Consider the following 16,078-nt stretch of genomic DNA (forward strand, 5'->3'; position numbering starts at 1 on the left):
TTAGGGCAGTATTTACCGTTTCGTCAGTGTGTTTTTTTTTTTTTTGCAAAATGATGCGTAGCGGCGTGAGAGAGGTCGACTTTGATCACCGTTTAGAACTCCCGTTTACGGCTATAATCGCAGGGGCAAGTTCTTCGGGGAAAACCTATTTCACTAAAGAAATGCTTTTAAATCAGAGTCACTGTTTCATAGGGGGCCCCGTTAAAAAAATTGTGTGGTGTTTCGCTTCCCATCAGCCGCTTTATGATGAACTACGCGATCGGATCAGCGAAATTGAATTTATACAAGGGCTTCCCAAAAGCTGGGAGGATGAGGAGCGCTTCCCCTCAGGCTCCTTGATAATCATCGATGATTTGATGGACAGCGCGTCCGAAAACAAACTCGTGGCAGAAGCTTTCACGAGGTTCAGACATCACCGTCAAATCTCGGTCATCTACCTGGTGCAGAACGTATTTCACCAGGGCAAGTACAGCAGGACTATAGCCCTAAATACGACTTATTATTGTCTGTTTAAGAATGTGCGAGACAGAATGCAAATCAAAGTTTTAGCTCAGCAAATGTTTCCTTGGCAGAAAAAGTTTTTTCTAGATGCCTACCATGAGGCCACAGGGCCCGCGCACGGCTATTTATTGGTCGATTTGAGAGCCACGTGCCCAGAAGAGTTCCGACTCAGGACCGGATTATTACCGGGGTCGTTACCCATCGTCTTTCTACCGGCGAGCCATTGATTTATCACTACTAAGCTATGTCCGAACATCTCAGGAAACACCTGCCGACCCTTAAAGTTTTACAGAGGACGAGGGGGGTGAAACGTAAAAAGATTCTTACGGCTGACCCATCTAACGACATAATTTTGGCTCTCTCCGAAATCTGTCTCAATCTCATAAGAGGTCGCATACCTTTAACCGTAGCTCAATTTACCAAACTCAAGAAACAGAAAAGATTGATTAAACTTTTCGCATGTAAGAAAAACAGCGTCGCTAGGAAACGCGTGGCAATTCTTCAAAAAGGAGGATTCTTATTACCGCTCTTATCAGTGGCTCTGCCATTCGTTACAAGCCTGTTTGCCGGTAAGACGGCTAACTAGCCTTTTCCAGCAACATGAGCCAAGTCAAGAAAATGTTTATGCTCAGCCCCCAGCAACTGCGTACGCTGACCCAGAGGGCGACCCCGCATACCATCGGGGAATCGGCCCTGGGTGAACTCGAACACCAGATGCAGGGTTTAATAAATCAGCCGGCTATGCATCTGGATGAAAAAGTGAAGAGATACAACCAATTGCTACAGAGGTATCTGAATCTAGCCCGAAAAGAGGAAAATCAGGGGCGGGAAATTGTCCTTACAGAGCGGAAAGAAAAAACGGACGAGGAGGAGGAGGGGAGACAGCCTGACGGCGGCGGCGCGACTGGGGACAAATCTGTACAGGAAGTTATCCAGCAAGTGGCGCCTAGGGCTAGAAAGAACGTGGGGTACATCTTGCATAAACTGCTCGATTCCGACGGGGCGGTACGTTGGACCCAGTCGGGTGAACTCATCATCAGAGATAGACCCATTAAAGGTTCCCATATTTTAGATTTGATGAAAACTTTATCGCAGCCTAAATCCCACGCCGGCGGATATCCTAAAGGCTGGGAACCCTTTTTAAACGTGATATCAGAATTAAACATCCCCCTCACGAGCGTGGGTAACATCCAAGCCAGGAAAGCCCTAAGTCATCTTAAAGATTACGGCGGAAGGGATCCCCCGCCTCCCTCCTCCCCTCCTGTGAAACAGAACCTCGGGAGACGTAGAAAACGTATTGTTGACGACTCACCACCACCGCTTGAGGGAACCCCTCACACACCGCGCGATTCCTCCCCAGAATATCGTTTATGGCCTTTAAAGGGTACTCCTTATGCTCCGTGGATAGATTACAACGATTAAGTGTTTTATATACGTGTGTGAAAAAGAATTAAAACGCCTGTAACGCGTCGGTTAATAAAATGTAAAATTTATTGAATAAAGGGTGTCACGTTTTTATTTTTTCCCCAACATGAATCTAACAAGCATAACAATCTTTAAATAGTTTTAACGAACATACATTTTGCGGCTTTGAAAGTTTATCGGCATTAACACGGCTAATACACTTGTGATATTTCTTGATAAACTCGGATACTAGAGCGTCGTTTTTCCTCAAGTCGTCAGAGTACAACATCATAGTCTCTTGAAATGAAAGTCCCTTGAAGCGCCGGTAGAGGAAAAAGGCGACGTGGGCCCCGCACGTGGAAGAAAAGTCATGTTGAACTTGACGCGTATTATACCTTATTTCGGTAGCGTGCCTCCCCAAGAAGCTCATAAAACTCTTTGGGTAGTAAGGGGAATCGGGGGGATAACCGTAAGAATCAAAGAAGGAGGCTTTACCCTCTTGGGGCTCCAAAATTATCCCGATCCAGTGTTCACCCTCTCTATTCTGGTCATGCGTGTTTGCGACCAGAAAAGCGGGCCTGGTCTCTATGCGGTTGGGTAATAAATCGCTAGGCCACACGCCTCCAAAAGCATCCCCCAGCAGGGGCCGTAAAACGCATTCCAGCTGGTGAGTGTTCATGATGATGATGATGATTAAAAGTCCACCAGAACCTGTCTCTTGGCGTTTATTTCAATCACGCTGTCGAAGCAGGCGTAGACGATGAGACTCATGGTTCGAGGTAGTGGGGCTCTGAACCTTAAATCCAGACGGCACGTGCCGCTGATGGCGGGTGACAGGGCACCGCCGTCCAGCTCGTCGTCTCGGGAGAGATTGAGAGCAAATAGCGAGTATCCGTTTTCAAAATCCTCGCGGTTGATGCATAAGGGCGAATCCTTTAAATGCCTGTTTGTAGCCAGGAAAAGGTTGTAAAACTCTCTGACCGACTGCCTCGCTCTAAAATCGGGCTGGAACGGTTTGCTGGGTATGTGTCGCCCGTTGACTGAGAGGCTCAGAAATTCCAGGTCACAATGCTGAAACCTGAACGGGTTTCTGTTTCGCGTGCCCACGAACGCGGCGTGGTCCACGATCCCCAAAACGATGTAGCGCGGTAAGTTGCCCAGGAAGAGGTTGTCCTGCGGGCAAACCCGCGATTGTGCGGGCAGCGTATAATTTTTAACGACTACCCTGCTTATAGGGTACAGGGCGTTTGCTTTCATGAGAGCGGCCGAGTGACCCAGTGACACCGCCAGGGAGACCTCCACTTTTTTCACAAACAGGCTGGCCCTCAGTATTTTCAGCTCGTAATCGGTGTCATTTCTACACATGAGACTAAAGTCGCTTTTAGCCTTTACAAACTTTAAGCGTATATCCACGTTGTTTAACAGCATTCGTTCGCTGAAAAAAATATCGGCGTGTATAGGACCCATCAGAGAAAACTCCTGAGAGTTTCTACAGAAGGCGGCTCGCTTCTGTAACCCCACGTTGGGGCCCTGCGCTGAGACGTCCACGCTATCCAAGTCGCCCCCGACGTCTTTGTACCAGAGCCCTGCCGAAAACTGACTCTCTAGCGTATCCGTAGAAAAATTGAGCAGGGTCTCTATGACTGACCTATAGGGGTGCGTGGCCGACGAAGAACTGATCAGGACGTCGTTCAGACTCACATCCAGCTGGGAGAATATGGCGTTTAGCGGGTACTGTATAATACCGCAGGGGTCGGCGTCAAGCAGGGGGGCTCCATCGGCCCTAACGATCTTGAGCCTTAGATATAGCAGTGTAGAGTTGAGGTCCACATAGAAATTGCCCGACCCCGGTATTAGGAAATCCAAAACATCCTGATCGGTAATGGAATTTAATGGGTTGATTTCTACATAATTGGTCTGATCTATGGATAATTGCGTCATAGGGGCCGCAAACAGGTCCAATTCAGATTTGGTACATTCAGCCGAGAGCCGGTGAGCTAGAGCCATTCTTGTTTACGCTGCGTTTTCTCTCTCTCTTAAAATATGTCCCCGGGGGGTTTCTTGTTTCTCTTAGCTGGTCGAGACTTGGGAATCCTGACGACTCTGCCAGGTTTTTTTTTTTTTACGACTTTCCTGAAGGGCTCTCGTTCTACTCCCCCTCCTCCTCCGAGAGAGGAATAGCAGACCCGACCCTTCCTGCTTGGGGTCACCTGTGTTTGTAAAACGGCCGCTGACTACAGAGCTGACTAGATCCGATCCTATTCCTTTGACCGCCGATTTCAAATGAGGTTTCGCTATATCGACCCCACGCTTAAGAAAGGGTAAAACGAATCTAAAAGCCCTACTGAGCATGGACCCCAACCCGCGCCCGTACATCACGGGGCTCCCCGCAAAACCGGGGAGCCCATGTCCCGCCTGACTGGTGTAATACGTAATAAATCTCTGTGGATTGTGGTAAGCCATTGTTTTCTTTTTTTTTTAAACGGGGCGAAAGTGTAGCTTGACGATCGTTTTTCCGTAGGAGAAATTAATCAGAGTATTCTGATCGTTCTTTATCTCGATATGCAAATTCTGTAGGCTCTGCTTGTTCACCGGTACGTACTGCAGCTTGTGGAACGGCAAAGTGACTACGTCGCCGAACGCACCGTCTATTTTAACGGTTCTGAGGAGCGGGACTACAAATTCCCCCACGTGCTGCGGTTCCACGATGTTACAGTAGACGTACATATTGTAGAATCCCGCGTGAATGTCGCCCGGGTAGGGTGAGGTCGACCCGCTACCTCCTCCTAGGTTATACCACTGACCCGGCTCAAAACCCAGCATGTAGGCCAGAGTAGGTTTAAATTGGATCTTGTATTTATGGTTTCCCGTCATATTAACCCTTCGTGTAATCTCGCTGTATGAGAAGGAAACTTCGGTACCTAATTTTTTTAACGTAGCGTTGATTTCTGTCACAATCTGTTTCAGAGATTCATAATAGCCCACTTTAATTTTCCGAGGAAAAAGGTAAGGTAGGTCCACTAAAGGATCGGCCTCTCTCTTTGCCTCCGCCTCCGTATCCCGCAATTCAAAAGTATTATCCGGGTGTGTAACATTTCGCCACGTGTAACAATACATGATTTCAGCCAGAGCTACTTCGTAAGGCCCCCGTAGCTCTATAGGTCGCGAGAGCATCACGGTGTAATCCGAACTCTGGTTATCGGGGAAGATGGAGAGACAAGAGTTTGACGGTAGCGTGAGGTAAAAAGAGGGGCGGGCGTCCATTTTCTTTTTTTTTCTTTTTTTTCTCTTTTTTAAAAAATTAAACCTGTATCAAGTCCGACCGCGGTATCCACGAATCGAACCTCGAGGGCCAACCCTGCCAATGTACTAAAATCCACTTTTTCCCCTTTCTGTCGGTCTTTGAGCCTATAACCTTCTCGACCTTGAACGCGCGTCTCGGAGATATTTTGACTTTCTGCAGCTCCGCTTCATAGAATGTTCCCTCGAGTATTTCACCGCTCACGTCCCTCAATTTATATACCGGTGGGGATCTGGGTACACGTTCGCATATGACAAAGTACTCGTCCGTAAATGTCTGCTCGTACTTTTTGTCAAATATCTGACTGTGCTTGGAGACTCTCACAGTGTCCCCTATGTTAAACTTAAAACGTGGCCGTGTGCTTTTTTTCTTCAGGGGACCGTATAGATTATCAAATACTAGATGAGCATTATCGGGCCTGACCTCGGCAGGTTTCATTTTAATAGCGCTGTGAAATGACTGGTTGTACCCCTTTATTAGATCGTCCAACACGTCCACATATCGCCGGGTGTTTTTAGCCGTAAAGTACCTGTACATCCTCTCTTTTAACGTTCGATTAAATCTCTCTACGATGGAAGCTTTAAGTTCACTAGCCGTAGTGAAATGGGTGATTTTATAAGTTTTTAAAAGTTTTCTGAAAAGTCCCATTTAAAAACTCCTTACCGGCATCCGTCTGTAGCTTGAGGGGGACGCCCCCCTCGGTTAAAATAGAATCAAAGGCCTGGGTTACAGCCGCCCCAGTCTTGTTTCTTAACGCGCGAGCATAGGCTTTTTTAGAAAAAACATCAATCACAGTAAGGAGGTATTTTAACCCGCCGTTGTACGTGGCCAGCCCTTGCATGTCGCATAAATCGGCCTGCCACTGATACATGGCTCTCGGAACAAACACTCTGTTCCTGGGGAAATTCTTTTTAACCGGTTTATGTAAAGTATAACTGTCTTGCATAGACAGCCAGTCTCTGATGTCATCAGCAGCCACTTTTTTCCCCGTATCTTGCTGCACGGCTCTCTGCAGTCTGGAGACACCTCCGTATGACCCCGGTTGGCTGGGGTCATAGTACGAACTGCTCAAGACGCGAGCTGTAGTCTTGGCAACAGACATGCTTTTCACACACTGAGTGGGGGGAGAGCGGGGTGCGGCGTTTTATAGCTGACTGTGGATGGGGGTTGTTAAGAGACTGAGTGAACATCAGTGAAATTTTTGTGTGTTTTTTCTACATTTAACCCATATTGTGTAGTTTGTTTTTTAATTATTATTATTTTACAAAAGAGTTTAGCTGGGGTGGGGATCGAACCCACGCGGACATACGTCCATTGGATCTTAAGTCCAACGCCTTAACCACTCGGCCACCCTGCTCAGCATTTTTACCCGTTATTTACAAAGACTATTACAACGGTATTCAAGTTTTAATTTTTTTTTATTTTTGCAATTAGTGAAAGATATATATATATATATATTTTAAAAAAGCTGGTATACAATTTGTGAAGGTTACATTTTCAAAATGCAGGTATACATTTAGTTACAGCCGTGACAGTTGTTGAGGTAGATTAGCGATGTCACATGCAGTAAAGTGGATATAGTGGCTTTTTCAACGATACATGTATGTAGAGTAGAAAGCATCTGATTAACATCGATAGGCTGCTTATCATGAAATTTAGAGGTGACTACATCTACTATTAAAGCGTAAAATACAAAAATGTGATTACAGTCAAATTCATTGTCAGGAATACAAGATAGACAAGCGCGTATGAGACTTTCGGGGGAATGTCTTTCACCCTCTGACATCAGTTGAGTAAGTAAATCCATCCCCCGCTGATAATTTTCTCCGACTTGAGAAATCTCAAATAACACTCTATGAAAGCAGCAACAAGCATAATCATCCCGACAATCGCTTTTATCAATAGCACGCAACAATAGTGGACTAACTTTTTCTAAAAAAACATTTAACATAAACCGCCGTAAGGGTCTGCTGATACCGTTCCCCATCACAAGATGCTTTTTGTTTTAGTCTCGGGCCTCCCAACGAGTCAGAAATTCTTCTTCCAGGATCTGCTTAAACGCTGGGTTCTGTTCAAACAGATCTTGTTCCAGTCGAGTGATTTCCACCATGCCGTTGCGGGCCTCACGCAGATCGTACAGGATAGCTTCCACGGCCCCCTCCAACCTGCCGGCGGCCGCTCGGATGCCCAGGGTCGATAGAACGTGGGTCAAGGCGGGTGTCAGCCGATCGGTCCAGAGGTCACGCAACACAGAGTCAAAGTGTATGTAAAAGTAATTTCTACCTGGGGGAAACAAACAAGGGTGTTGTCTCTGACTGGGGTGATCCACCTCGCAGCCGAAGCAGTTTCTCTCTTGATGCTTCCTGATGACTGAGGTTAAAAGGCCCACTATCATAGCCTTAATACAAGTCAGCATCCCACGGCAGAGAGCCGGTCTGGAGAGAAGCGTGCAGATCTCAGGCGTCGGAGGGTCCTCTCCAGGATCAGAGGCCGGTGATGATGGGGGGGTTGGAAGGAGCTCCCCGGGATCAGAGGTCAGGGTTGCTGCTGGAGCCTCATTGTCCCCGCTTTCACCGTCGCTATAATTTGCTGCTGCTGCTGCTGCTGCCATGATGTTTGTGAAAAGGGGTTGTAACAGAGTCCACTTTATATAGCGACGGCGGGTGAGGGGGTGAGGGGGGTCCTTACGGCGTAGGTTTTGTCATCTCTTGCATCTGCTTACGCCCCCGACTCTCCTTAAACATCGCTTGGTAGTAACCAGACTTTTCTTGAATCATCTGCATCCAAATCACAAACGGTATTCTCAGGCCAAAACAGTCGCATTTAGGCCACTGCCATATATTCACCATTCTCTTGTCCAGCTCCCCGGTCACGTCCCACTTCATAATGGTGGTACGCTGTTTACGAGCATCTCTATAGTGCATCTCCATTCTTCCAGTCTCGACCTCAAGGTCGGGGTCGGTGCTCTCCTCCATCATCGGGGTAACGACAGTCTTCAAGTTTCCCCATTCCGTTTCGGAAAAAGTCACCAGATACGGGTCGTCTTTCGGGGGGTCTGGGCCGTCTCCGGTGACCTGAAAGACGCGCAGTTCCTCCGCAACGTTGTCAAAGAGGCAGACCAGTTTATTCCCGTTGGGCAGCTCCCAGATAGCCCTCGGGTCTTCCGACGGTCGCATCATAGGTACCCGTCTACGTGCCGTATGAATCTTCCTGGGAGCCCCCGGAGGCTGCATAATGGCCTCCTGCTCCTGTTGAGTCTTAGAAGGTGAGGTTGAATCTTTCATTTCGGAAGTCCCAGACATGTCTGTATTTTTTGAAAAGATAGAGTTGGCCCTGCAGCGCGAAGCTCCCTATATTCTACACGGCCTGCTCGTGGGGGCGTGGTACGGATGAAGATGATGCCTCTAGGAGGAGGAAAAGGCCCCCCCGCTCGACGTAATACAATTTAATTGTCTCTGTCACCCCATATCTGCACGGTCATGTATGACAAACAAAACTATAAACAGAATTTACTGGCGGGCAAATTGTCAGACTTGATGTATGACCAGGTGGTACGGCCTTGATGATGCTACTCGTGCCTGTGTAAGAAAATTATCTGTAATTTGGGACGTATGTGAAAACAAAACTTTAAACAGAATTTACTGGAGGGCAAAAGTGTCAGACTCGATGTATGGCCCGCGTGGCCGGGTAGGGGGGCGCCTCGATGGCCAGGTGGCACGGCCCTGCAGAATTTACTGGCGGACAAATTGACAGACTCGATGTATGTCTCGACTTATGACCTTTACAAATTGGCGCCATACGCCGATGTGATACAAACGCTCGCGTGAGGAAAAAACACACGGTCAAAACTAGCGCCGAGCGTTTTTATTGGACGATAGACCCTGCACCTCCTCCTCTCATTCTTTGCTCCAACTTTACCATTTTATCCCACAGTCTCTCACAGTTTCTCTCAGACTCGCGCAGCAGCACGCCTCTCAGCTCTCCCGCATCGCTCTCTCCGAGGATTATCCAAAGCCGTGCGGACCTTTCCGCGCTACCGCACCAGTATGTGAATAAGTCCTTTGCTGATTCTCCGAAGCCCGGGGACCTTACCACGCTACCGCACACCGTACGCTCGCGCTCCATCAGGTAACCCAGCCACGCTCACTCCCGCCCGCGCCCCACAAAATAATAATAATAATAACTTATTCAAATAACACACGCTCATAAGCACTCTCATCAATATCATTTTTAAAATAATACACACTCATAAGCACTCTCCTCAATATCATTTTAAAAATAATAAACATTTAAAATAAGCATTTAAAATAATAAATAATTAAATCCAAATACCATTGCATCACTAACACAACCAACCCAGGCCCCCTAAGCCACAATCATTTAAAATAATAAATAAATAATTAAATACAAATACCATTGCAGCAGTTACACAACCAACCCCCCGGGGAAGAAGACAAAAAAAAATATTTAAATAAATAATTAAATCCACATGCTATTGCGTCAGTTACACAACCAAGCTCAACCCACTACAACATAAGCTCCGCCCACTGAACTTTTGAACGTGACCTTTGACCCGACCTGTCATTTTGACGAAAGCGGTATTGCATCTCTCTCTAACGTTCTAGAACAGACTTCCCCAAATGTTACAACCAGCCTGAAAGATACAGGTCGGCGGGGATATGAGGCACGTATCTTTCTCTGTCTTTCAGGCTACCAAACCTGGGACAGACCTGCTACATGAATGCCACCCTGCAGTGTCTCTTCCACCTGCCAACATTCTGCGAGGACGTCAGGAGGCAGGAAGAACACTGGGATTTGGTCCCCTATGCTGACCTGATCAGGTACCCAACACAAGTATCCACATCGTACAAACTCTCTCACACACCTACATACATGTGAATTTTCTATTGTTATGTTCGCATTTGTTGCTGCTCTAATCACAAAAACTTATTATGATCTGCTTGAAAGTGGAGATACCAACTCCAGTTCTCTGCCTCTCTTGACTTGCAGACATTTTGCTGAACTTCTACCTGCAAGACTTGGATCAAGCTCGAAGCAGAAGAAGACTTTCTTGAGAAACCTAATTCATTCGGTTTCGGACCAGTTTGCTGAAGATGAGCAGAATGTAAGTGAATCACTAAACTGTCAGTAAAGTTTTCTTTAGGATAGTATGGTTGACTAAGGAATTTACAATGATGACAACACGCCTTATCCTGAAAAATGTTAAGCGATCTGTTTCGTATATGTATTTTCAGTCCGCAAGCATTTTCTGTTTATCTCCTGTCATCTAGGACGCCCATGAGTTCTTCAGCTGCCTGATATCGCAACTGAATGAGCTGGGGAAGCTAATTCAGGCCTGGGAGACAACAGCCGCATACGCCTGTCCTGTGGAAGGAAACCTATCGTTCGAGATGCTGTGCCAGAGGACGTGTACCAGGTTCACCCTGCTGCTTTTATTGGTTTTGCACGCCTGTGTGAATGAATTACATGATGCTGCCACAAAGACACAAAGCAGTGATACACCAGCATTGGGGATCTAGTTCTTACTGAAGCTCCAGATGTTAGTGATTGAGAATATAAGAAATATTCAGTTTCTTAGCATCTCTTTCCACTTTCTTGGTCTCCTGCAGCTGTGGAGCACAGTCCTCCAGGACGGAAGAATTTACGAATCTCTCCCTGGACGTCCTCCCACATTCGTCAGTGGAAGACCTGCTGAAGATCTACTTCAAGGTATCTTTAGTTCCGCATACAAGTTTACTCACAACTAGCTGTTTTCTAGAAGAACACACACTCACCCTACGCCTTACTAGCTGGTTGTGACACATAGAATTGTGTTGTGATGGTCCTGGTAAAAGGCACTAATGACTGAGTACCGCTGTGTGCTGATTACAGGATTCCGAGGTGGAGTTCAGATGTGCCACCTGCAGGGGGAGCCATGCTGTCCTGTCATGGGCATTTATTACACTGCCTCGGTGAGTTCATTACTTTCCTAGCAAATAAGAGCATCAGTTGTATGCATACATGGTGCTCAGTAATGTGCACAGTGTGATTAACGGATGTCTTTGGGTTGAGCTGTATGTAGTTAGTTTGCTCACAGACAGTCAGGTGTGTGTGTTCAGTGCTGTCCCTGTCCCCTTTCTCTTTGACTCTCCTTCTGCATCTGCAGTGTCCTGGTCCTGCACATGAAGAGATTCAGCTTCACACCACAGTTTGAGCTGGTCAAAGTGCAGGACCCAGTTCTCCTCCGCAGGGAGATCTCCCTGCTCCCCCACTTCAGGGAGATCTCCCAGCTGACAGGGACACCCCAGGCAGCACGGCTCCAGGAAGCTCACCTGATGGATGGCCAGACCACACAGGAGGCAGAAATGTAAGTTATCTGCATGGAAATGTACAGCCAAAATAAGAGCAGACACACACTCATACACATTGTACATTCTTTTGAAAATGGGAATCGCTGTAAATAGACAAGGTTACTTATGCAAATGCATGGACAATCCTCTGATTGTATGTATCTCCTGCAGGCCGGCTGAAGAACAACCAGGGGATGCTTCAAGGATGTTAAGTGGAGATGCAGAGGAAGATGCTGCTTTGGAGGAGGACAGCGATACCGTCTGCAAGAACCTGCCTACAGTGGAATCACTGCCCCCTACAGGTACACTGGCCTCAAACACACAATGGGCACTGGTGAACACCTTCACAAGAAGGTGAATAAGTACCTTAGGGTGCACTTCCTGTATACATAATCATAATATACTGTGCTATTCAGCAAACTATATAAGGGAATCTACAGTTTAAAGAATTTCAGAGTGGTAGTGGTGAAACCAGTAAGAGTAGATCAGGGGTGTCCAGTCTTATCCGCAAAGGGCCAGTGTGTATGCGGGTTTGCGTGGCAACTCCCCAATTAGATTACTAATTAGAGGACTGATTGGCTGAAGAGTCCTCACACCTGGGTTTAGACAGCTGACCTAAAGGTTTTCCTGAAGATCTGCGTACACACTGGCCCTTTGCAGATTGGAGACCCCTGGAGTAGATCATCTCCCCACAGAATCTGGTGCCAAGTTAGTGGGATGTTTCGGGACAGACCCCTGTCACTGGGCTAAAGAAAGTTACCAACCACACTTATTTTGGTTAGAGCACTATTTTATCTGTGTCTCCAGTAGAAATGTCATTTCACCTCCCATCTCATTGTGTTTGGTTTCTCCTGTGATCCCTGTCTCTCTTAAGCAGCTGGACCAGAGACAGAGCAGCAAACACCTGCACTGCTGAGGGTAGGGAGAGTTAGAGGAAGACACATGAGTGAGAGGGAAAGAGAGAGTGAGCTTAGGACATTAGTAAAATTTACTAAGGACAGAGAGTAAGAGAAACTGGAGATACGCAGAGTGGTGGAGCTGCCTTAGAGGTAGATGAAGTTCATGGTGAGTTTTCCCTTCAGGCGGAAACAGTGGTTTCCGAGACGTCGGAAGAGCAGCCAGTCGGACACCAGTACCAGCTTGTCGGTATTCTCAGCCACCTTGGCTCCAGCGCCACCTCTGGTAAGATACATAAATACACACGCTGAGCTCAGAAAGGTTCCGTTTTTTAACAAGACCTTCTTACGCAAGAAGTCACTGAGTGAGTACCATAATACCACCCACTGCCTTTATTGTTACTGTTATACTCATTTATGTAAGAAAATTCTAGAGTAGTGAAAATGCTCATATTTGAGTAGCTGCCCAAAGGTGATGCTTGTAAAGAAGCTAAATAGTCCTGTGTCCTAGAAGGTATATTTAAAATCGTATAATCAGAGGACGGCCTACCTGTCTTTCTCGTAGGTCACTACGTCAGCGACAACTTTAGCGTGGCAGAGAAGGGCTGGCTGTCTTTCAGTGACCACGTAGTGACCAGATCAGAGGAGGAGCATGTGCTGAGAATAAGGCAGAGAAGCGCGTACATGCTGTTCTACACCCAGCAGGTAAGCAGAGAAACACAGAATACACTCTGTTATACTACATGCAGAAGCTAAATACAGACACAGTGGACACATATTCCCCACCCAAGACGCAGTTACACACCTCACTGCAATATGTCAGACTGTCAGAAATATATAACTGAGTCGTTTGTATTTTATGCTACACCAATGAAAGCCTGCTGCTTGTACCACTTGATGCATATGTGATGTGGAAAATGTGCTCTTTTGTAGGAGGACTTACACTGAAGACAGCTGATGCCTCCATACTGGGGACTAATACTTAAAAGTAGGTAAATGCTGTGGTTTCTGGCTTTGTTGAGCCAAAAGAGGAAGGAAACGGTACCAATGAGTGTCTGATTACAGGTATGGAAGTAGGAGAACATGGAAGAGGACCGGAAGCAGACGTCTGCATGAACCTGCGTTGGATATCACCATCGCCATTTTCACCGGGACAATCTACAGCAGCAGTCCTCCCTATTTAGATAACATTTAGATAATGTCCATTTTCTTTTATTTACACTATATTGCCAAAAGTTTTGGGACACCTACCTTTACAGACATATGAACTTTAATGACATCCCACTCTTAATACACAGGCTTTAATATTGAGTTGGCCAATATTGCCACTAACAGTTGACTGTGGAATATTTAGTAGTGAGGAATGGACAGGTGTCATCCTATCAAGGTACCACGCTTCAGTTCACTGAGCTCCTGAGAGCGACCCATTCTTTGGTAAATGTTAATAGATGCAGTCTGCATGCCTAGGTGTTTGATTTAATGCATCTGTGGCTGTGGAAGTGATTGGACCACCTTTGGAGGGGTGTCCCAAAACGTATGGCAATATATCGTATGTCAGAATAAATCGATTGTAGATAGGAAGTATTGCGTGACCATATGTGATGGACCAAGTTACAAGCATAGGGGGAAGTAATATAATGTCATATAATGTACAATAATTAATAACAAAATAACATTGCTTGTTTTACACCAGTCATATGAAAGTGTTGATAATTTTCATGGTCCCTGAGGAATTTGTTTATAGCATCTGCTTTCTGCAGGGACCTTTATTTGAACAATTGTATTACTTTGTTACGAAATGCAAAATCTGTGAACATTTGTTGTATTAAAATGTCAAGCATTTTGTTTGTACGCAAATGGTGTTTGATGTAGTTCTAGGTTCATGACATACGTGAACATTAGGGGAAGCGAGCATTAAAGTATGTGGGTACCCCACTACAGGAATTACCCAACGCTGAGGCCGGTGAACCATTAAGTACACAGTCACATGGAAGGTTCACCTTCTTGGATACACTGTGATGGAGCCAGTGACATAGCTAATGATGCCAACAAAGCAGTGGGTCGGGCCCCCCCTCCCTCCAGCTACAGAGAATAATGCATAACGCCTGGCGGTATAGATAGCTAATGGTACAGATACCGCTTCAGTTTTGGTGTCATTTATTTAGTTACCTTTTTTATTATTTTGCTGGATGGGGGAGGGTGTGTATCTGATGTGTTGGGATACTGATGTTTAAGGTTAAGAAAATTTCAATAAAAATATTTTTTTAAATAAAAAAACATCATTGGAAGTTGCCTGTCGCCTTCTACTTCATAAAAACTGTTTCACCAGACACAGTTTTACTCCTGCAGGCCCTGGAGGCTCTACATGAGCGTGGCATTAAAGTTGTGTGAGTCACAATGGATGGCCACATGTCCAACATCAGCATGTGCACCATTTTCGGATGCCACCTGAAGTTGAAGCCTCTCAAGATGTCATTTACCCCCCCTCTTCCTCAGGGGAAAATGTCTGTGTGATCATGGACCCCTGCCACATGTTGAAATGAGCTAGATACATGCTTGAGGCCTACAGTTCCATCGTAAGTCCTGCAGTCCCGCTTGTCTATTATTTTAGTCGCGGCTCGGTCATAAATACATGTCTGACGTTTGTAACGAACCAGGACAATAAAAATTGCTTCTCAAATTTGTCGATTTACGGTTCTTTATTTCTGAATGCCAGCTTGTCCCTGATAGACGTTCGTTCATTTTAAAGGAGCTCTACCCCGTCCCAAGCTAGCGGCTATGACGCATTCGCTCCCATATACGGCTGTATTCAACCCAACAGCATGTGTTTATATCTATATGGTACTGATCTAGCTGTAGTTAGATTAAATACATTACAACTCTCCACATAACCCCGCATTACAAACAGAGGTAGAGAGAGAGTGTAAGGAAGCTAAACTTTATCCATTACTATAAAAAGAATAAAATACATTACTCCAGATTGCAGCGTTACTTTGGCCTCCTTTGCATATTTTCCTTTTCCTTCAGAATTCAGTTAGAAAAATAGATCAAGAAAGAGGAATAATTGGAATGTTTCCTTATGGAAACGGTGGGACAAGATATCACTGAGTTTTGTTGTTTTCACAGTAAAATTACTGTATTCTCAACAGTTTATTGCTGTATTTGTTGTGTACAGTATGTTACTGTAGATTGTAGATGCACATCGTACGCGCTCTTTTCAAGCCGTTCTTCGGTTACAGCCGGCCGCACTCGGACTGACTTGGACAGCGAGACGTTTCAGGAAGCAGAGCTTCGACCTTCTTATACTGTAAGTAAACTGTTAAAATGTGCTTTCTTTGTGCAAGTAAAAAGCGGGTGAATATATATACCAGTCTGTTTGCTGCATGTTTTTAACTTTGTATATGACCATAGCGAGCCCGGTTAGCTAGCTCACGCAGAATATTAGCGTTAGCTAATGTATAATTGAGTTAAAAATTGAGAAATGCTATAATTTGAGCAGTATTTTGTCTTAGTGAGGCGAGATGACTTGGCTACATGGGTCAGTTATCTTAATTCAATCCTGGGCACATTTGTTAGTGCATCTAGATTCGTTGGTACGGACGGACCATGTCAAATCTAGAATGGAG

At 45.8% G+C, this 16,078-nt stretch overlaps 1 protein-coding gene and 1 non-coding gene across 12 annotated transcripts in view; one reads left to right on the plus strand and one right to left on the minus strand.

Annotated features, from left to right (window-relative positions):
- Positions 1-14,725, plus strand: part of LOC125718103 (ubiquitin carboxyl-terminal hydrolase 37-like) — a 49,888-nt gene extending 35,163 nt beyond the window's left edge. For 2 of the 11 annotated variants that reach the window (XM_048991651.1, XM_048991652.1), the window contains one exon: positions 12,639-13,146. In XM_048991651.1, the coding sequence (XP_048847608.1) occupies positions 12,639-12,764 (126 nt within the window). In that variant the 3' untranslated portion in view covers positions 12,765-13,146. Of the gene's footprint in view, positions 1-10,836; positions 10,937-11,098; positions 11,179-11,372; positions 11,574-11,727; positions 11,859-12,430; positions 12,475-12,638; positions 13,158-13,385; positions 13,441-13,517; positions 14,304-14,330 lie in introns of those variants that run through there. The other 9 variants (XM_048991644.1, XR_007384772.1, XM_048991653.1 and 6 more) reach the window with 9 other exon arrangements.
- Positions 6,481-6,563, minus strand: trnal-uaa (transfer RNA leucine (anticodon UAA)). The gene has a single exon. It is a non-coding gene; the product is annotated as a tRNA-Leu (tRNA).
- Positions 14,726-16,078: the final 1,353 nt, after the last annotated feature.

This window comes from Brienomyrus brachyistius, chromosome 22 (assembly GCF_023856365.1).
Source record: "Brienomyrus brachyistius isolate T26 chromosome 22, BBRACH_0.4, whole genome shotgun sequence".
Taxonomy (NCBI): domain Eukaryota; kingdom Metazoa; phylum Chordata; class Actinopteri; order Osteoglossiformes; family Mormyridae; genus Brienomyrus; species Brienomyrus brachyistius.